This window comes from Lepidochelys kempii, chromosome 27 (assembly GCF_965140285.1).
Source record: "Lepidochelys kempii isolate rLepKem1 chromosome 27, rLepKem1.hap1, whole genome shotgun sequence".
Lineage (NCBI taxonomy): Eukaryota > Metazoa > Chordata > Testudines > Cheloniidae > Lepidochelys > Lepidochelys kempii.
In genome coordinates this window covers 4755822-4777984 of record NC_136406.1, presented here as the reverse complement: position 1 = coordinate 4777984, position 22163 = coordinate 4755822, and the positions used below count along the sequence as shown (strand labels likewise).

Genomic DNA, 22163 nt, shown 5'->3' with positions numbered 1-22163 from the left:
GAGCTGCAGACAGGGATGAGGATGGGACTCTGGAGGGGCCATGGCTAGGGCCAGCCCAGCAGGAGGTCGGGGCTCCAATATGAACGGACCCAGGGAAGTGCAGTCACATGGAGCTGGAAAGAGACCAGGGACCAGCACAGCATTTGCTCCACGAGACCAAACCCAGCAAGTTGGAGGGTGAACAGAGGCAGCCTCAAGCAAAGGCCCCAGGGTATGCGGAGAAGAGGTATGGCCTGAGCAGGGGCAGGGCCGGCTTCCCAACACTGACCTGGGGGGGCAGCACTAGGGCTGAGGGGAAACCGTCAGTGTCCACCATGGGCCATTCAGGGACTGGCCTCTTCAGAGACTGACAGGAGATGGGACCATTACTGTGCCCCTGCCTGCTAGCCCGGAGAGAGTGCGGGCTGGCTGGAAGCAGGAGACTGGAGTGTGATCTGGGGGAAGGCCTGTGACCGAAGGGGAAGGGGACATTATGATTTGCAGAGCTACGTTGGAAGGCAAACACGAGAGCACAGGCCCTGCACAGTACGTATGAGGCAACAGCCACAGGGCTGCCGAGAGAGTCTTAAGCCTAGCGCACCGGCGATCCCCCAGCCCATGAGCCACAAGCTGCAGAGATGGGAGCAGCGACCCTGCCAAGCCATGGCGGTGATTGACACTAGCGCATCCTGCTTGTTGGAGAATCCACAGGGGGGCTGCACTGAAACCTGCTGAACCCAGCACACACCTCCCCCCAGAGGCAGATGGGCCAGAGGACGGGTGCAGCTCACAGTACAGAAGCAAGGGTCAGTGGGTCCTTGCTCCTGTGCTGGCTACTGGCTCCAGTATGTGGGCTCTGAGCCAAGCATCTCTCCCCTCTGGGCAATGAGACCCCCCGGGACAGAGACACACGCCAGGGGAGAGGGGTTTTATTCAGTCTTTACAAAGCTCAAAAATAAACTTGTACAAAATAGAAATAAAAATCCAGACTGTCAGGAGGTCCAGACTCCCGCCACCCGTTCCCTGCAAGGTCACTAACAACCCCCCAGACACAGGCCATCCCCCTTCCTGGGCACCCCAGGAGAGGCTCTGTCTCCCCCCACCACGAGAAGCCTACGCACGTCACTGGCTGCAGGAGCTTGGCGGCAGCTCCCAGCTTTATCAGAGGCAGAGGGCTGAACCCAGCATGAAACCCCTGCACGAAACTTCAGTTTGTCCCTAACGCCATGTTCACTAGGGGAACACGAGTGTGGATTAACCCCTTTGGGCCTGGAACTGCCACGCACAGCTATAAAATTCATTTGTACACAGCAATGGAAGTGACAGGCTGCAGGGGACCAAGAGTGATATCAGCCATGTCCATATTCTGTCCGTCTCGAGTGCAGACTCCTGGCCTAGGGAGGCACTGAACACACACAGCCTGTAAGGTCGTAGGTAAGGGTACTTCTGAGGCCTTAGCAGAAGTGCCCAGCACATGCAGTACCAGGGCAGCCGGACTGCGAGGGAGGAGATGTTTGCAGGACGACGAGGAGGGGGAAAGAGCTGGGCCGGCAGACACTGGAGCAGTCTCTGGTTAGCCTCTGCAGCAACATGGTCACATGGGGTAGTTCAGAACAACATCCTGCTTGGCCAGCTCCAGCAACATAGGGTCGTCGAAGAACTTGCTGATGCTCACGTCCTCGCTCAGGCCCTGTGGAAGGAGAAGCAGCAGCGTGAGCTGGAGAGGTAAGAGCCAGCAGAGCTCCCAGAGAGCTGAGCAGCCCACCCTGGTGCGTTCAAAGCCCTGCTGAAAGACCCTGGGAAACAGCGCAGCCATTCCAGCAGCAGTGCAAGGGATGGCTCCATGCATAGGGCAGCATACGGAGTCCAAAGCACAGCTGTGGTGCGAGGGGCATGCTGGGCCCTGTGAACTGTGCAGATAGGGGAGAAGAGTCAGCAGAGTAGGCGAGGCTGCTGCGGGCCTTACCTTTCTGCGCCTGGTCTTGATCATGAACTCTCTGGCCAGGTGAGGTGCTGGCTGGGGCTCCAAGGGCCGGATGACGATACTCTTGTCCAAGGGGTCTCCAGGCACTATCTGAAACACAGGCCAGGAAGTCAGCATGGGAGAGAAGAGCCCCTGAAGGATCCTGAGAGCAACCCTCAACTAGAGCAAACTGGGTGAAAGCCTAGTAAATCCGAGTCCTGGTGACTGCAGTCACTGCCGCTGACAGCCAGTCTGCCTGTTCTCCGTGTGGGGCTAGGCAACTTAATCTTCCACAGCACCACTAACTGTGCCTATGAGTATGACAGCAACACGGCTGCAGGCCTGCTCAGTTATTGCCACCAACAGTCCCTGAAGGGTTAATCTCGGCTATAGTCAACCTCTTTCGGTTGGAGCATTGCCACAGTGACAGTCAGTGGAGAAGAGGTGTTTGCAGAATGCACTAAGCTGCGTATTGGTTCCCAAGTGTCACAATGAGCTTTAGGAAGGTATACACGGGCCGATTTGTTGCTGATTTAGTTGGGGTTGGTCCAGCTTTGAGCAGGGGGTTGGACTAGACGACCTCCTGAGGTCCCTTCCAACCCTGATATTCTATGATTCAGTCAAAACCAGGAAGGGTTTTGTTTTCTGAAACCCAAGGTGCGTAACCTGTCTCACAAGCGTGGAGGCCAGCTCCTGAGCCTAGGCCCCAGGACCTTCCGTAACGTGCATGCCAACCATCAAAGGAATTTACTCATCATTGCGGAGATACGGCTGCCTGCTGGCAGCTCCCATTTGAATGGAGGTGCTGGCTCAGGGTTCATTCTAATGGGAATTTCCAAGCTAAGGAGTTAACAGTCCAGCCTAGGAGTCTAATGTCTGAGGTGCCCGTTAGGAGGGAACTATTGCCTGCTCCTGCTGAGGGGGGACTTGCAGCCCCAGTGTTTTAGGCATCTCTACCGTGCCAGTACGGTCTGGGGCCCACAGCTCAGCCGGCACTTTCCCAGAGTAGAGAGGCACTGAAACAAGTTCTTTAATAGTTAACCGCTGAGGCGGAGCCTGTGCGCTCAAGGGCTAGTGCCCTGCACTGCAGAAACCGGGATCCCAGTTCCTGGCCCTGGTTTCTTGCTCCCTGAGTTGAAGGGCTGGGAGTGGCACTGAGGCAGCTTCCTGTGTCACCAGTGAAGGACCCATTAGTGCCCATTAAGCAGCGGTGAAAGGGATCCCATCCAGATCACATCATCCAGGGGGAAGCTGCAATATGGAGCCTCCTGGCCTAAGGCCTGGGACTGGTCATCTGGCTAGCAGCAGTAAATGTACAGCTAACATACAAAACGGGAAGGGAGCAGAGGCTCCTCCCAACCCCCGAGGGCCTGCAGTCATCCGTTCCCTTTGCTCGTGGTGCACAGCGAGGCTGGTGGGGCACAGGCCTTGAACACAAAATGCCCCCCCACATGGCTCAGATGGTGCAGGCACTCACCTGCCAATGGTGGAAGACGGAGAGAGAGAAAGCTTGTCCCTGCGTGTGAGTCCTCAAGTCAGTCTCAAACCCAAACGAGTCAATGGCTGGGATAAAGGCTTTGATGGTGTAAAGCGGGGACCCTGGGATTGGAGCGTCCTGAGTCACATGACCTCTGGCGAAGAGTCACAAAGAATTAACCTCCCACATCTGCCTTTGAGGCATCATCTGTTAAAACATCCCACTGACATTACCTCTGTTCACCCCTCCACTGTGAGCACTGCAGGAGAGAACCACATACACAAAGGACTGAATCTGATCTCGAGCACCCCCCTCTGGCTGAAGTGGGGGCTCCCCGAGACACCCTCGCCCCTGCATCAGGGGCAGTTGAGATCCGCCAGAGAAGGTTTCATGCAATGCCACTGGAAAATGAACACTGTGACTGCACATACTGCAACTCTGATTTCCTCACGTGGCCTGCCACCCCAAAGGGACATCGCTTCTGGGCAGAGTCGCCACCTCGCACACACATCCACGAGGGCATCCCGTGGAGCCATGGGCTCCCTGCAGCTTACCTCCGCCGGGCCAGCACAGTGTACACTGCAGACACACAATCAGCAGGGGCCTGGACCTCCACAAAGTAGTACGGTTCCATCAGCCGAGGAGTGGCCTGGGAAAAGGAATGGGAAATAAGAAGCCAGGCACACACCAAGCCCAGGCCCCAGGTGTTCCTATAGGCCAGGAGGGAGCACACATGTGTGAACTGGAGATGGACAGCACTGTGGGCACATACGGGAAGGACCAAGAGTTACTAGCGGAGGGATCCTGACCCCGCTGGCCAGGCTCCTGACCTGCTGAACGCCTTGCAGCGGATAAACAGAACCTCGTGGAGCTGCTGCAGGTGTCTGGTCTGTTCTACAACCATCCCAGAGCAAACCCACAGAGGGAGGATCTCATCTTGGCTCAAAGCATCCAGGCTGCTCCCTCCCGGTCTCAGCAGGCCAAACACAGTAATGGACCTGGAGATGGAGCAGATTCGTGCAGGTTCCCAAGCAGACTGGGTTTACTCTGTAGCACAGGAATGACACTGTTATCGCTGCGCCTGCCTCTTCCTCTGGGGACTGGGAAGATTAATTGATGAATGAGTTGATTTAGGCTGAAAACGTCTCAGGGCAGGAATTCACCACGCACCTCCGCGGTCCTTACCACCCACCCACACAAACCCCACAGTTCCACACTGCCCCTGAAGGAGACAGAAGCTGTGTTAGGCCCTGGCCTCACCATGCCCAGCACAGGCCTTACCATGAGGAAGGCGGAGTACACAACCCTCCTTGCTGTTGGGATAATTTGCCCTCCTCCCCGGTGCAGCGGCTCCTGAGCGATCACAGCGTCCAGGATCTTAAACTTCACATTGCGGATCACTGAGCATGGGAAGGAAGAGAGCAGGGAGTGACTGACGCCGTGGCTGGAGGAAGTCCCATTAAGAGCGGAAGGCTAACCCTTCCGCAAAGACCAGCCCAAACCGCACATTCTCAGGGATCATCACGCCCAGCGCAGACACATAGCTTGGGTGCACAGGAACAGGGGAAAGGCCAGTAGGGACCACTGTGATCATCTAGTCTGACTTCCTGTGTAACACAGGCCACAGAACATCTCTGCATTAATTCCTGTTTGAACTAGAGCGCATGTTTTAGGAAAACAGCCAATCTTGGTTTAAAAGTATCCAGTGATGAAGAATCCATTATTTCTAGTGTAAATTTGTCTAGCTTTAACTTCTAGCCATTGGATCTTGTTACACCTTTGTCTGATGGACTGATAATGCACTCTTCAAAGTTTTGTTCCCCATGTAGGTACTTACAGATAAGGCTGCAAGTCTGTCAGAGAGGTCACAGATTCTGTGACTTTCCGTGACGTCTGCAGTGGCCATTGCTGGCCACCCCCCAGCAGCCACAGGCGTTTGGGTGGGGGATTCAGGGCTGGGGCGCAGGAGGGGGTGAGGGTTCTGGATGGTGCTTACCTCAGGGCGGTTTCCCGGAAGCAGCGTAATCCCTCCGCTCCTAGGGGAGGCACGGCCAGGGGGCTCTGCACGCTGGCTCTGCTTGCAGGCACTGCACCTGCAGTTCCCATTGGCCGCAATTCCCGGCCAATGGGAGCTGCAGAGCTGGTGCTCGGGGAGGAGGCAGTGTGCAGAGACGCATGGCTGCGCTTCTGCCTAGGAATGTTGTTGTTTCCGGGAAGGCATGGAGCTGGGTAGGGAGCCTGCCAGCCCCGTCACCCAGCACCAGCATGGGTCCCAGGCCACATGCCGCTCCCACTCCCCTCCCCCCGAGCACCCGTGGTACCGCCCTGGGCCACCCCCCTCCCCAAGATTTAGTCAGGGGTATATAGTACAAATCATGGGCCGTGAATTTTTGTTTACTACCAGTGACCTGTCCATGACTTTTACTAAAATACCTATGACTAAAACATAGCCTTACTTATAGACTGTGATCAAGTCATCCCTTAACCTTTTCCTTGGCCAGCTCTTTTAAAACTCTTGGAGGCAAGTTCTTTGGATCTGCTGATTTAAAAATGTCTAGCTCTAGTAGCTGCTGTTTAACATCCTCCTTACTGTTGGAATGGAAAGTATTTCAGCAGCATATGACATCTGATTTTTCCCCAAACCCAAAACAGATATATTTATTGAATATTTCTGTCTTTTCTGCATTGCTAGACATCTAGTCCAACCTCCTGTATAACAGGCCACAGAGTTCACCCAGCAAGTCCTGTTTAGACAGCAACACACCTGGTGGTTAAACCAGAGCAGACCTTTTGCCCTGGGGCATATTATAGACAGATAATTTGGCTGCCAAAGGGGAGGAGAATTAATTCTTCTTGTTTTATTATTTGCATCTGCCTCAAGTTCTCTTACTTACACTCATCACAGAGGGGCCCTTCCCTTGTGCCCCATTGGAACCCCTGCACGATGCTGTCCTTCACAGAGCCCAGCAGGGCCTTATCCACCTACACAGAAACAGACACATTACAGATCAGCACTGCTGCATCCAGCTGCAGCAAGGGAAAGAGGGACCATTCTCAAGAGTGAATTCTTAGAGTAGCAGCATTGCTTTGCACTTCTAAGGGCACTCCAATCACGATGCAGATATTCTCTTCCTTTGACAGAGGGGTAACAATAAGGCAAAGAGCTCAGAGTCAACATTTCAAAATTTGGCACCTCGATCCATTAATCAAAGTGGCTTGACTTATGCGGGAGCTAAGCAACTCTGGATCACAGGGCACTTAAGCCACAAGTGGCTGGGCCCAAAGTCAAGGCAAGTCAGTGACAAAGCTGGGACTAGCCCATAGATGCCCTGTTAGCCCCCTGTTCTAACCAGTAAGACAGCACTCTTGCAAAATTACAGCTCCAGACCCCTCCTGCCAATGCCTGGGGAAAACATGTTGCCTCTGAACTACAGGGTAGACAAAGTTGCCCAAGTCCCTCCAGTGTGACTGCGCTCCTCACATCTAACTTCTTTCCCCAGGGCTGTGGTTCCTCACCTCCGAGGGCAGCGTGTCATCTACTAGAATGTTTGGGCCAGTAGCGTCTGGCCCAAAGGCCCAGATGGAACGGGCAGCCAGCAAATCCCAGTCATACTTGGTCTGGAAGAACTCGCCCAGCTTCTTCCTGATGGGAAGGGAACAAACAGGGAAAACGTTGGACAGCCCAGATCCTGACTCACTGGGTAGAGACATGCAGGCACATAGCTCATCCTCCTCTTACGGCGCGTCTACATTACACAGTTAGGTCGACATAAGGCAGCTGCAGCCTTCCTTCCACCGATGTACGTGCTCTGCTACACCGACATCATAACTCCACCTCCATAAGAGGCGAAAGGCTTATGTTGGTGTAGTTAACGCGACACAGTGTCTGTGTAGACAGGGTATCCCTTACATTGGCTGTCTTGTCAACTTCACTGAACTGTGAAATTGACAAGAAAGCCCCCACTCCTCTGGAGAGATGGGAGGCTGGACCCTGCTCCTTGCTGAGAGCCGGGGCAGCTTTGGACCCCAGTCCTAGCTGGGAGCCTGGGTGAGAAGTTGGGGCAGCCCCTGCCCACTCCTTGCATGGAGCCTGGCAGCCTTGTCAATTTCACAGCTGGGCGAGCCATGAAATTGACAAGGCTGCCCAGATCACAGCAGGGGGCGGGGCCGAGAAGGGGGGGCAGCTGGACCCCACTGTCCAGTGGGGAGGAGCCCCAGGCAGCTTCTCCCAGCTCCTGGAGGGGAACGGGTGGAGGGGGTGAAGAAGCCTCGACCGTTTCCCCCTGCTCCCAACCGGGAACGGGTAGGGGAGAAGCCCTGGGTGGCTTCCTTCACTTCCAGTAGGGAACGGGGGTGGGGTAGGGTATGAAGCCCCTGCTCCTGGTGGGGAACAAGGGTGGGCAGCTTTCCCCACTCCCTGAGAGGAACGGAGAGCGGGGGTAGCCCACCAGGAGTCTGGGAGCCTGTGGGGAAGCCAGGCTCCTGGCAGGGAGCTGCTAGCAGAGCTAAGAGACCGGGCTCTCAGCTCCCCAGACTGCCCCTTTTAGGTTGGTGGAAGCGCTCCTGGTGAGGCCACGCACCACTGACCCAAGGAGAATAGTGTGGCACGTGCCACCACAGTAATTACTGCGGTGGCTGTAAGTTGACCTAATGTAGGTTGACTTAGGTTTGTCCAGTGACATAGCCTTAGCCTCAGGGTGACCCACAGGCTGTATTAGGGCTGCTCATGGACTGGCAGGGTAGCACCGTCCCTATTAGGTTCCTCTTCCTATACACTGATGTTGTGTGACTTCCAGAGCTGTACATTTCCCTCCAGTTCTTCTACACACACCCACAAAGCCTCTGCTCTCCAAATTAGGCAGACCTGTTCCAGGTGATCTGGACCACCTCATTCTCAATGTCCTCCGCGAGTCCCTTCTCCAGCGGCTCAGCAATCATTGTGATCTTGTTCCTGTGCAGAGAGAGACGATGCCAATCAGCTAGTCACAGAGATGGGAGCTTTCCCAGAGGGCAAGCTGCACAGTTAGCGGCAACAGACTGACGTGAAAGGGGATGAGGAACCCAGAGAAAGTTACAGTGGAAAAATACGTTTCCCCTCTTGTTCTGTGGGAAACCACTGTGTTTTTACAACAGCTGCGTGCACAGTACAACACCTGGAACGTGGCTAGGGAGACAGAGCTAGCCGCACATGTGTCAGTTTACTGCCTGTTTATATTTCCAGGACTGACTCGCTCACAGCTCTTGGAAAGTCAGGAGACCCAGAGTTCTGCCATGGGAATGGCAGAACCGGGAGCTCAGCAGTCAGAAGGTTTGCAGATGATGATGTGCAGTGGAATCTGATTAGAATGAGCCCTGGACACTGGGAAGCAGCCCTTTTAACCAGCACATATCAAAACAGAAATTCCAGTTCACAGAAACTCCTGTTAGGTCCCTTCCTGAGGCCGGTGTAGGAGTGTGCCCTCTTGTACACTACAGAGTGCTGGAAACAGGGGTTGCCAGATCAGATCACATGCAAGGTACATCTAGCCCAGTACCCTACCTCCAACAGCTGCCAGTGCCAGGTGCTGCAGAGGAAAGTGCTGGTGTGGTATAATGTGGTTAGGAGGATGGGGGAAGGGACACAACAGAGACTGGCTTCAGTCCAGGGGAAGGGGTTCCCACTGTCTCCCATGGGGACACCATTTCAGAGTTGGACTATTGGGTCACTAAGCCATACTTCTTATTGGGTGTCTCGGCAAAACACTTCAGGGAGGAAGTTTCCACAACAGTCTCACAGAACGTCACAACCGGATCAGCAACCTTTAAAAAGAACAACAGCAGCAGTTTGTGCCTTTTCTTTGAACTTTTCAACTTCACAAACACACTTTACACAGGGACTGTCTGAAACCTTTTAACCCTCCCATTGTCCCCAGCAATGCCTGAGATCACTATAATCAAAAGCAACGCGAGAAATATTAGCTGCTTGTTTTGCTCAGTATTCCCTTTGGGCAACTGGCAGCACTGGGTGTCGAGTCAGTGTCCCCACTCCTCTCAGCTGGTTAGGCTGCCCTGGACAGTTGTGGGTCTTTCACAGCAGCAAGGGAGAGAAAAACATTGAAAAACCAAGGAAGTGTGACTGTGAGGCCACAAGGGGCTCTGGGCAGGGGTAGCTCTGAAAACAGTTCTCAGGGTTTGAAATTGACTGGATTTCAACTTGACAGTGTCCCTTTAAGGCACCTGGATCCAGGAGACTGACTCCCTAGGTTATACTCTGAGCCCCATGCACTCGGCAGCACCGTGGGACTGAATTCTTCAGCAAATATCCCTAATGTGAATGTACTGCAGTACCATGAAATACTCTTCATTCCCACTCCTGCCCCCAAACACCTGCCCCCAACAGGGCCTCAGGGCTGAAAGTGCTCAGTGACCTACTATGCAGTGGGGATTGTTTCCAACAATGGCTATTTCTGACAATGGATTTTTTCTCTGTGGGTCTCAGTTGTCATGGTGTCATCTGGACAGCCTGGCTCAGAACGGCCTTTCCCCCATGTATGTCAGAGGAAAGGGGAGCTTGTAGTGAGCTTCGGCGGTTCATGTCAGTTCTCAGGCCTTGGCTGCTGGCTGTTCCACAGGCAGCATAACTACCCAGCCGACACTTCTGGCTCTGCAGCTCCCACTCCCTGCTGCCCGGCTCCACGGAACAGAAGCTCGAGAGCTGCAGTAAGTCTCGGCAGGAAACAAAACGCCAGGTGCCTGCATCTGGCGAAACAGTAACTTCTGCAGCAAAAATGCTGGATTCTATGGCATCTTGGAAAAACCAAACAGCAAAGCTCAGGAACTGTGGTGATGACAGGATCAGGCTGTTCACTCCTCTCTGAGCCAGCCACTGAGGCTCTCTGCAGTCAGACCTGCACTGGTTACACTCCGTCCAGGTTTTCAAAGTTATCTTTGCAGCCATAAGGGCTAGAAGCTCAATTTTAAAAACATGAAGCTGAGATTCTGAGGCATGACTCTGTGCCAAGGGACGCGCAGGGCCTGGAGGGATGTATTTGCTTTCTTTGATATTAAGAAATAAAGGGAAACTTCTCCCCATGTCCTGAAACCCCGGAAAGGGAATAACAATTCTTCGCCCTTCTCTAGTGCCTGTCATGTGAGGATCTCAGACATCCCAAATCTCACCCCTCCTGCGAGGTACGGAAGTATGTTTCACAGAGGGATAAAGTGAAGCCTACAGAAGGTAAGTGGCTCGTCCAAGGTCACGCAGCAAGTCAGTGGCAGAGGTACGAATAGCACCGTGCTCTGTCTCAGCAGACAGCAGTCTCTCTACACCTCAGGAGCTGCAGTCATGAGACCTGCTGGAGCAATGGGCTGGGGGCAGCAGCTGATTGCCACACTCTCAAGGGGGAGGAAGTCCTGTTTTATTTACCCCCAGTAACGACCACAGGAAAGGTTCATTTTGCTTCCTCACCTTGATATCAATCTCTGAATACATCTTCCGTAAGTCATGCATCACACAGTCCAGGTACAGCTCCCCCGTCCCCAGGATCACGTGCTCCCCAGACTCTTCCACCTGAAACAGATGGCCCAAGCTACAGCACAGCATTCCTTCTGACCTAGCCCCTTCCAGCTTTGTCCACAAGGCCAAGGGAAACTTATTACAGTCAGAGAACCAAGAGGGAAAGGTCCCGGCTCCTGAGTCTAATCAACAAGGCAAGTGGGGCCAACTCCTGGCTTGCTGAGAAGGAAGAGCAGCCCGAGCCCTAGGTTCCCAGCATGGGACACTGCAGGACGTGCTGCAGAGCCGTTTGGCTGTGAGGGAGCACACAGTTACTCTGCTTCCAGCCTCTTCTTGCTGGAGATACAGGCTCTGTGGGAAACTTGTACCTTCATCTGGCCTAGCCCCCGCAGCAAAAGATGCTCTAGGGAATGACGTAGGGTTCAGCCCTTGGAGAATCATGGTCGGCTAGTCCATGCAGACTAATAGCAAGTGAGTTTCAGGGGAGAGAATGGCAAAGTCAAAAATGGGCTGGTTTTGACCATTTAAAGCGTTAAGTGAAGACAGCACAAGGGGGCCCAAAGAGCAGGGCAGGGCAGGGCCTAGGAGCAGCCTAACCAGGGGCACCTGGATCAGCCTCGCCTCAGCGACACACCTTGGTGGTGAGCGATGGGTAACTCTTGTTAACTTTCCGCAGGCCATCCAGCATTTTAGGGAGCTCCGAAGGGTTGACTGGCTCCACGGCTATTTTGATGACAGACGTGGTGTTGAACTTTAATGGACGGAAGATCTGAGCCTGAAACCAAATCAGAACCATCAGTAAGATTCTGGTGACAAGGGAAATCTCTACTTCGTAGGACAACCATCCCTTGGAGCCTGGAGTCAGCCACAGTACATGCCCATGTCATTGCTGGGCAGCACCATGGAGCAAGTGCAGGCTAGTAGGAGGCCACCTGCATTCATAGTGAGTGTTCTTGTATTGACAGACACAGCCAGGCACCCTGAAAACTGGTAATCCACAACGGGGCTGCCTTGCTCATGGGAGAAAGTAACATTCTGGTTGGAGGAAGTCACTGCCCCCAACCTGACCATCCTAGACAGCCAGCAGACTCCTTGACGCTCCCCTACTGGGAAGGATGCTGAGTCACGCACAGTACCTCCTCATTGCCTCTAGGCTCTGTGATGGTTGCAGTCTTCACAATTGGCTGGTCCACCCCCTCTATTAGGATCCAGTTGCCGGCAGGGACCCGGTTCACCTCTATATGGTATCTGACATACAGAACAGGATAGCACACCCATTAGTCACTGCTGTCCCCATGCTGTCTTCTGTTCATCCACCTTCTCGCCCCCTGGTTCTCAGACATACATGTCTGCACCTTCTTCCATGCTGCCTGTTCCCTGTGGAACAACGCCCCTGTGCTGAGCAGAAGATTGGCTGCCCTCTTCTTCTGCAAACCTCTCTTCTGCTGCAACTCCAAGCATGCAGACAATGCTGATAGGGCTCCAACAAGGTTCTAGATCGGTGGTTATGTCTAGGGCCGGATTAACCTAGGCAAACATATACTTCTCCTGGCTCGGAGGGGACGGAAAGGGCTGGAGAGCGAGCGTGCCTCACACTCACCTTGCGGAGGCAGCTCCTGTCCTGCAGGGGGCTGGGCCTGGCTCCCTGCTTCAGGTGTCACAATGTGGTGTACGGGGGTCACAGCACCACTCAGGTTTGGCCAGCCCTTCAAACCTGAGCGATGCGGTGACCAGTGCTGGGCCCAGCCCCACAAGATAGGACCCCCCTACATGCTCGGTCTCCAACCCTCCCGCACCCCACCAGGGCCGCCCCTCTGCACTTGGCCAGGATTAGTGTTGTGATGCTAGGGTGGAAGGTGCATATCTGTGATGATGGTAGCATGCAGTTGGCAGGTCACTTAGTAAAAAGTTTGGGACCCACTGGTCTATCAGATAATGGTAAAAGAGAATGCAAACGCATCTATAGCTGTACTGATCATATCCCTCTCTGCACCCTTTGAATGTCACTTATCCTCTCCCATTGTAAGATCTTTGGGGCTCACCGGGTATTTTGGCTCAATTTCGTAAACTCAATGTAGCCTCAATCCAGTTGGTCAACCTGGGACTTTTCACCACACTAAATGCACCCCTCCCCGCCTCCAAAACCCTGAGCTTTTCTCCCTCACACTGCAGCATCAAGAACAGCAGCAATGAGTGGGGACTCCTCTCCCAGACTGCCGAGGTTTGTCCTCTTCACTGATACCCTGGTACCTTGCCACTGAGATCCAGAGCCGTCCCACAGTGCAGATCTGGGAATCCTCTTCATCCTCCAACGTGTAGTTTTCTCCCAGTACCTTCACGGGCTGCCCTGCATGGATGGTCCCACTCAGCACCCTGCCAAAGGCGTGGAACTGAACCCCATCGTCTGTGCTGTACATTTTCGTGGTGTGACACATTAGTGGACCCTTGCCCCCAAAAAAGAAATCAAAGTAAGTCACTCCCAAGACACGAACTCATAAAGCAGCTATTAGACCCACGTGGGATTATCAGGAACTCTGTCTGAAAATCCACAAGGAACAGTTTTCGGGTCCTCAATTTTCTTCCTCTGCCTGGAATTCCCTCCCCATTGGCCAGATCCCTGGAAAGAGCATGGTTAAGTGCATTTCTCAAATGAACACTGCGGCAAATTGCTGCTTTCCTCACGTAAACACCACCACGTAAGCCTGTAACAGTGCTACCTCACAATATGATCCCAGAGATTGCAAACTGAGAAGTTTGGGCCAGGCCTCTACCTGGATGCACCACTTTAGAAAGGGGGCTTGGAGAGAAGAATGCCATTGCTGAACTGCCAAGTCACTCCTTAGCCTAAGACCCAGTGCTAGAATTTCTGTGCTGCTGGAGGTCCCATATTTCAGATGAGACACAAAACCCAGGTCGTGCCCAGGTCCCTTGACGGTTAGCACTGGTAAATCTGCTTGGGTAATTAATTTTTGCTAAAAGCGGCAAAGAGTCCTGTGGCACCTTATAGACTAACAGACGTATTAGAGCATAAGCTTTTGTGGGTGAATCCCCACTTCATCACATGCATCCGACAAAGGGGGTATTCACCCATGAAAGCTTATGCTCCAATACGTCTGTTAGTCTATCAGGTGCCACAGGACTCCTTGCCGCTTTTACAGATCCAGACTAACACAGCTACCCCCTCTGATAATTTTCGCTAGTTACACAGACCTTAAATGGGGCAAGGCACTCTCTTTCTCAACAGTTTGAAGGTGATGCTCTACTATTTACAGGTCAATTCTTCACTTCCTAAGCTGCTGTCTAGCATTGGTGGGACTGTTAAACAGCTGCCGAGTGCCACCCCAGAGGAAGCTACATTTGAAGAAGTGATCCCTTTAAGTACAAAAGACACTGTAAAGGCAGAAACTCTGCTCAGACTAGCTCAGACCAATTTTTCAGGTCAGACTTTCATGCAGAGATCTACCTTCATCTAAAATGGAAAATAATTGTCCACAAAAGGCCCCGAACATCCCACCATCACAGTGCAGTTCCCAACTGTTGGGAAGTTCAGTCCTGATCTCTGTCTTTCCCTGCACATTCTCCAATAACCCTCTCTCTCTACGGCTGCCCTGGCAGGCTTCTGAATTTCTCAGAGCGGAGAGATTTGCTTCAGTAGCAGATAAGAGATTGTGAAATGCTGCTGGATGCCTCTCTAGGAGGAGGCTGCCTTGGTGACCGCAGGAAAGGAGGACTTCTCTTCTACCCCATGCTGCTTTTAGAGAGGTAATGGTAAGTGAAAGGGGTCCTTACATCAGGGTCACACTCGCTCATGGCCTCCCCCAGGTCTGAGTCGACGCCGCCGGTGTAGGTGTGCTCGATTTTGGTCTTGGCTCCCACCTTTGGGGAGGGAATATGCTGCACACACATGTCCACGAAGCCTAGGAGAGCAGAGCTTCATGAGAATGCTGCTAAGTGGAGGAATCCAGAGTACAGCATTGAGGGGGCTTGAATAAAACACGACATCTTTAACCCAGAGGACTAGTCAGTCTACAGTCCTGGGTGACAACTCACTTGGGAGCGGACAGCTTATACTGGAACTGCCAACAGAGGACACTGTGCTGCTGGCGAAGGATCAGTGAACCCCCACAGGACGCCAGCCTACTGGTTTTAGGCTGCACATTGGGGCGTTCAGGGGCAGCCTTTCAGGAGAACATGCTGAAGGCAGAGTTGAGGGCATGTGTGCGCAAATGAATTATTTTCAGGGAGTTCCTGGCATACTGAACCCAGTGCAAATCAATGTCATGTATAACGTGTGGCCTGGAAACTATACTAGAGCTTCTGGGCACCTACGTCTCACTTCCTCCAACTCAGTCAACTGAGTTTAGGTGCAAAGGCCAAGACCGTTAAAAGCCAGGAACCTACAATTTGTCTCTAAATCCAAATGTAGGCACCAAAATAAGCAGCCTGACTCGTGGAGCAATGGGCACCACCAGCACCAGCTGAGAAGTGAGGGGAACCTGCAACATGGGGACATCACCACTGAAAACAGAGCCCTAATGCTCTGCCCGCAGCAGGTTAAACTGGCAGCCGAGGCATCCAGCTACTGGCCCAGAGTGCTGGCAGAGCACTGCACAGCTACAGGAGCCCAGCAGCTAGGGCAGGGGAGAAACAGGACCTACCTGTGAACTCCCCAAAGAACTTCTTGCAGACAAGCCTTAGCAGGGGTCGAATGTTTAGCTTCAGCTCCTCTTTGGTCAGGTGGATGCCCAGCTCATCCAGAGTGCGGGGGAGAGTGGTGTCCACATCACCAACCACCTGTGGGATGGCACACATCACTGCCACAGTTACTGAGAGATTCACTGCCATTGACTCCCGTGTGCAGACAACGGTACATCTGAGCCATTCAAATGGCGATGGGACAGGACATCAGTGTGAAAGGACTAGGGGGCCTGCAGGCTAACATCGGGCCTTTTACCCTGGGAGAGCTGGGTTCAGATCAGTTTAGTTCCTGCAGTGAAACTGGTTGGGTAATTTAAAGTTAGTACTTGGTGGCCACTGGGACACATCCCAGATCCAACGCACCTGGTGCAGGTCCTGCTGAGGAGAGCACCATGAACAGAGGGCGTATTTGGAACGAGGAGCAGAACAGGTGCCGGAAGAGAAGGGGCTGCCCCTCAGACACAAACATTTGTGATTGTGGAATTTTCCTAACAGGACAGCAGACAGATTTCATGTGTAGCGCCATCTAGTGTTCAGTCTTTAAACACTCAGCAACAGATACTACAGGCTTCCATCACTTGGCACTGCACTCACGTCAAAGGGAAGGGGAAAGAAAGCATGTACCTGAGCCAGGATCTTGTACAGGGGTTCTAGGACAAACTCCACAAAGCTCCGCTGGGAACTGCTGGTCGGGGCCTTTTTAGTGAACTTTCGTCTGTGCAGGAAAGCCAAGAGGAAAGATGTGAATGGAAAGTGCTCTGCCACCCAAAAGCACCATGACCTCTGTGATATGTACACTAGCCCCTGCATGCCTGGATATTCATATTTCCCCCTTCCCCCTACGCAGAGTGTAAGATCTGCTGGGCAGGGACTCTGACCTGACCTGTCCTGGGGAGCTCTGTGCACTCCTATGGAGCTATACACATTATTAAAAAAAACAGACCCCAATGCACCCTCATGGGCATTTAGTAGGAATGCTAGTAGGGCATTTAGGTCCCTAGGAATTGAACCTGCAACCCCTCCAAGGTATCCACTACCACTCAGAAAAACAGGAAGTTTAGCCACATGCCATCCTGCATCCCCTTTCAAAATCCCTCTGCATAATCCCGGTGAGTTAGAGCAGGCATGTCTATGCCCCAGGGTAAGCCCAGCAATGACAACTAACCATGCCTGCAGAGGAACATGATCGCTGTGCCACCAACAGGCAGGACACACAGCAATGTGGATTCACACTTAGTAGAGGAGAGGCTCAACTCAGCCTCTTCCAACTCCTCTGTTGTTCTACAGGATGGGGTCGGGGAGGGCAAGAGATGCTGCTTGCACAGTAATAAAGCTGGTGAACAAAGATAATTAAAAACACTACGTACGTCTTGGGGTTGAAGTAGATGTCACCCCAAAGCCGCTTTGCAAACTCCTGGTAATTGATGTCTCCTACAAGGGAATAAAGAAATAACCTCAGCTATCACACGATGAAATACCTCTCTCCACTGTTTTCTTTGTAAATGATCAAGGGAGTTCAGAGCTGCAGAAGGGCGCTGGCTCGACAGCTCTGAGGCTGAAATTCAGGCAGCTGCAGAGCAAGATTCCCTGACACCAATCCTCAGCACTAACTTGGAAAACCACGCAGCGGTGAGAAGGGAGTGCAGTGTCTGTGACCTGACTGCTGACAAGGGGATCAGTCAGGGCCCAAGGAGTCTGTTCAGTTCCAAGGGACACTGGAACTCTTTCCAAAAAATTATGACTGAAAAGAGCCGACCTACGGGATCCACTCGCTTCTCCAACTCACTTCTCAAGCTAAGCACTGGAGGGCAGCTGGCATAGCATGATCTCCACCTTCCACCCAGGCTCATTACAATATTTTCTGCCTACGAGTATCTCTCAGCATCCCCTCTCCCTCCCTTCCCTAGCTTTTAGATCGTGTACTAAGTCCATACATGAATATCCCTCCTCAAATGCCCAGGGAATAGGCGGGACCGTAGTTCTAGATTTCAAGTCATGCTGAGTTTACAAGTGATAAGACATCAGCACCCACTCACACCACTTCCACTAAATGCAGAGTCCATTAGCGTGCCTCACCAACTGCTGCCCGCACGCTAAATTAGCCTGAGAGTCGGGAAAACCTCAGGCCGGGCACCAAAGGATGCCACAATGAAAGAGGATCTTGTTTATTCCTTCTTATGGTGCATGAGCGCGTCAGCCCCCTGATCTCTGAACAAAGGCTGCTTTTCATGCCCACCCCCAAAGTTGGGCCAGCTGCCTGGCAGCATCTCCTAGATCCCAACTTCACCACAACTGCAGCCCCGTTCTGAACCTGGGACTTGCCAAGTTCCAGCTGGCCAGGCTAAGCACATGGCTATTCTTTTACTGCCTGCTCTTTCACACCAGGCAGATTGCCTCAGGCTGGCATCGAGGCAGCAGAGATTCAAACCACAGCCAGGACAGTTACATAAAAAAGATCCAGGGGGCAGGAAGAGGGCAAGACCCCCCAGGGGCAAACTTCAGCCTGGATACAGTGGAGTCTCAACTCCAGAGAACCAGGCTTTCCTCATGGCTATGCTGAAAGATTCTTAACCCTTTCAGCTCTGAACCATTTTGTTACCCCATGCAGAGGGCAACACATATGTAACCCTTTATCTAGAACAGCGACAGTGGGTTTTCTCCATTATAGATGTACGTACCATACAGTGGCTTCCACCCATTCCGATATTTACAAGATAAAGAATTACAAGAGAAAATATTTATCCAACAACGTTCCTCACTGGTATTCCTGTTTCCTCAACAGCCAGAAAGTGGCAGGTGAGAAATACCCCAACTGGGCTCTGCAATAACTCTCAGCTCCCTAAATGTTTCTGACTGCATGTGCTAGCATATAAGTGCATACACGAGCCAGCGAAGACCTGAGCTGCTGTAAGTACTTGAAGGGGCTCCACAGAAGTTAACAGGACTTGAGATGTTGATGTGTGCATGGTTTTTGGCTGAGTCTTACCAAATGTGTCTGCATAAATCTTTGCAAAGGAGCCAAGCGTGAAGCAAATGCTATACTGGGAACTGGAGAAGCAGACGTTCCCCAGAAGAGGGGAGAGGATCAGGTTCTCGTCGGTGGAATACATGCTGAAACAGAAAAAGCTTTTATGTATGGCATAACTCTATAGAGTGATGGAGATATAAACAGAGGAAGACACTGTCAATGAACCTAAACCCAGAAACAAGAGCCACTCCACTGAAGGAACTCTGCACTGCCCCCAGGGGCCTACAAGAGGGCTCCAGCACTAAGGAGCTGTGTTTTAGGGTTGGTTGTTGTACACACACACACACACACACTTCATCTAAAGGTATTTTGCAGTTTAATTAACTATTGTTTACTCTTTTCAAAACACATGAAAGAAATGGAGAAGGAAAAAAAAACCTTTTGGACAATTGAGGGGAAGAGACCAACAGAGGACAAACAAAGCCGGGATGGAATAAAATGAAAACGTGAATTTGCAACATGCCACCATCCCAACTGCCAGTGCTGTTCTGTAGGGCGCCTGATAAAGCAGCGGGCAGTAACACATGGTGTGTATGGACAGCAGTGAAATGCTGCCTTCCTCCCCTCTGCCCTGTTCAGGAAGGGTCCCACTGCACTAGGGGCACAGCAGTACGCAGGGATGCTTGAGAGACAGCAGTACTTCACAGGGGATTTAGCAGATTGGGATGCCCAAGTCCCATTACCTTTTAATGGAAATTGGAAACTCAAATCCCTTGGTCAGCTTTGAAAAAATCTCAGCCCAGGCTCTAAAAAAAAATTATCTACAGCTTCATACCATTTTGAGGACATCCACCATGGGACAGGCTGGCCCTGCCAAAACACCAGATAATGACCAGGGCCAGGGCTCCCCCACCCCCCCAAAATGTACATGCACACACTGTAGAACAGTGAAGTCCTCTCCACCAAATGTGTGTTAAGTGAACAAATCCATTCCAAGTTACGTATCTAGTGCGTGCACTTGCCATGGGTGGAGAACGGTTCCATGACATGCAACTGTAATGACATATACTTTTGATTTTAGCATGAGTGATGCTCAAACACAGACTCCAAGATGGACTCAGTGGGCCAAGGATACCATGCTCCAATGACCACCCCCCTCACAAATCTTTACCTGATCAAGCCATTGACCTCATCTACTATGTGTCGGAGTTTGTAATAGGCATCAGTGGGTGGAAGCTTCAGCTCCAGGATCAGCCGATCTATCTTATTAATGCACACGGTCACTGCCAGCCTCTCCTGCACTGCGTGCTTGATCAGCCTCTCTGTGTTCAGCATAACCTGTGGAAAACAAGGAGCATTACCAGACGAGCTAAAGCCCTTGATAACATGCTCTATGGGGCGTGACAGACAAAGCAGTGACCCTTATCCACTAGGCCAGCAGCCTGGAGAAAAGTCTAAGCTCACCCACCAGTGACCTGCTAATAATATGAATTTTAGAAGTATGTATTTGACCCAAGAGCATTCCTTTAAGCCACCCCTTCTGACACCTCTGATATAAATAATCATCTTTATTTCAGATGTGGGGGGAAATGGAGGTACAAAGTAGTTAAGCGAGTAGTCCAAAGTCACAGTGGATCAGTGTCAGACCTGGAAATAGAACCCAGGAGCCATAACTCTCTGCTTCAATACCTAGAAAATGCTACCCATTCTAAATCAGCCTCCAAAGAGCCCCATCACTAATGCAAATGAACTCTACACAGATTGCTTCAGCTAGATTGAAGTCAGGATCAAGGAGCTCAAGAGATTCTGAAATACATCCACAGGAGGTAAAAGAGACTAACACTTACCCCCTCGGCCGCATCAATGAAAAGCACAACTCCGTCGGAAATTCGAAGACCGGCAGTAACCTCATCAGAAAAGTTCACATGGCCTTCAAAACAAAAGCAGTTAAAGCTCAGTGAGCCCAGTTCACAGAAATGACTCACTGGAGTGGGGAAAGCTGCCTGCACCTCTGATAACCTGTCATTGGTCACAAGCTTGCACTCCAGAGGGCAGGGGTGAGAAGAATAGTGTTCCTTTGCCTTCCAGAAAGCACCTCAGTTAATCTAGCCAGGGCACTGTTGCCAGCATTGTGTATAAAGACCTTCCAGACTGTCTTATGCTGATTTTTGAGACTACAGCATGCTACTAATGTTGTTTCTAATAGTCATCTGTTTGCAACTGTAACTCTATCCCCAGATCTTTGTACAAATGCCTGTGGAAAGGTGGTAATTAAAGTAGTACTTTCAGAGAGGTGAATGAACTAAGTTAAGGAGCAGAGTTGGGCAGCAACCAGTATAATCCCTGCAAAACCCTCCTGCCTCTTCTGGTGTCTTCTGTGCTTGTCTCTCCTTGGCTTCGACTGAAAGCTCTTTGGACACAACAGGGGTGTTATTTTGTAATGCACTGTATCAGTCTCCAGTCCCAGGCTGTTTTGTAACTCCATACATAGCAAGCAGAAGTGTGGCTCTGATTAGAGCAGGAATGAATGCATTTCACTTTCTTGCCCAAATGGACCACGTGTTCAAAAGAGCTCAGTACGGCAGGCACCAAGTTCTTCTGAAAACCTAAGCGTAAGTCTCACAATCGCACTTTGGAAGAATCTGGCCCAAACGTGGGTGCTGAGACTTTGAAAATCTGGCCACACATCTACTTCCCATATATTTAAGTCACCTCTGCTGATTCAGCTCATACACAAACAAGATTCATAGGTTCCAAGGCCAATAAGGGACCATTCTGATCATCTTGTCTGACCTCGAAAAAGTGAGAGAGCAATGTTCTCAGTCCTGTTAGTCATGAAGGAACTAGTCCAGCTAAGAGAGCACGAGCTGAAGCCTATGCTGCCTTAAGCATCAGAAACAAAAAACTGCCGGCTAAATTCCAGCTGCAAAATCTCTCTATAGCTGGTAGTGTCTTCAGAAGCAGAGAGCAGCCAGCTGGAAGGTCAGATCTGAAGCTCTGTTAGGGCTGAAATGGAATTACTAAGAGTAAACATGAAACCCCAGGAGGTCATCTTTGAAGGGAAACTTTTTAGAGTGTTGTTGCACTTTATAAAGTCTAAACTGAATAACTGGTCTATGAGATTTAAATAGACAGACACTGGATTTGAGAAAATGTAAACTGGTTTGGCGCAAAACTCCATTATGCCCTAGCACCAAAGCCCCCCTCAGACCCTCCTTTGTCAGACAGTGGTTTATATTTTTAATATTCCATTCATGTCTATGCACCTTCTTTCAGAAGACCTATAGGTTTTATGAACTGGGGCCCATTTGTGGAAGCCTTTACTGAAACGTGCATTTCTTACTCACACCAATAGCACCACTGGCTTTATTGAGACTAACTCACAAGCAGGACTGCCAGGATTAAACCCACAAATTGTTAGTGTCTGGATCAGCTCAACACACCTGGCGTGTCCATGATGTTGAAGAGAAATGATTTCCCCTTGGTGTCCGGTAGAACAACAGTTACCGGGGTGCTCTTGATTCCAACACCCCTCTGAAAGAAATGAAGCCAGGATTAGCAGATAAATTACAGTGCAACATGA

At 51.5% G+C, this 22163-nt stretch overlaps 1 protein-coding gene across 2 annotated transcripts in view; it reads right to left on the bottom strand.

The window, feature by feature from the left end:
• Positions 1-892: 892 nt before the first annotated feature.
• The window catches only part of EFTUD2 (elongation factor Tu GTP binding domain containing 2), a 37311-nt gene continuing 16040 nt past the window's right edge, over positions 893-22163 (bottom strand). For both annotated transcript variants that reach the window (XM_073326246.2, XM_073326245.2), the window contains 21 exons: positions 22024-22114; positions 20428-20510; positions 19752-19918; positions 18599-18723; positions 16980-17043; positions 16237-16327; positions 15573-15708; positions 14704-14831; positions 13165-13358; positions 12051-12162; positions 11549-11689; positions 10867-10968; positions 9136-9218; positions 8284-8370; positions 6936-7062; positions 6314-6401; positions 4701-4819; positions 3974-4068; positions 3420-3573; positions 1946-2053; positions 893-1669 (listed from right to left, as the gene is read on the bottom strand). In XM_073326246.2, coding sequence (XP_073182347.1) covers positions 1574-1669; positions 1946-2053; positions 3420-3573; positions 3974-4068; positions 4701-4819; positions 6314-6401; positions 6936-7062; positions 8284-8370; positions 9136-9218; positions 10867-10968; positions 11549-11689; positions 12051-12162; positions 13165-13358; positions 14704-14831; positions 15573-15708; positions 16237-16327; positions 16980-17043; positions 18599-18723; positions 19752-19918; positions 20428-20510; positions 22024-22114 — 2391 coding nt within the window. In that variant the 3' untranslated portion in view covers positions 893-1573. The remainder of the gene's footprint in view (positions 1670-1945; positions 2054-3419; positions 3574-3973; positions 4069-4700; positions 4820-6313; positions 6402-6935; positions 7063-8283; positions 8371-9135; positions 9219-10866; positions 10969-11548; positions 11690-12050; positions 12163-13164; positions 13359-14703; positions 14832-15572; positions 15709-16236; positions 16328-16979; positions 17044-18598; positions 18724-19751; positions 19919-20427; positions 20511-22023; positions 22115-22163) is intronic.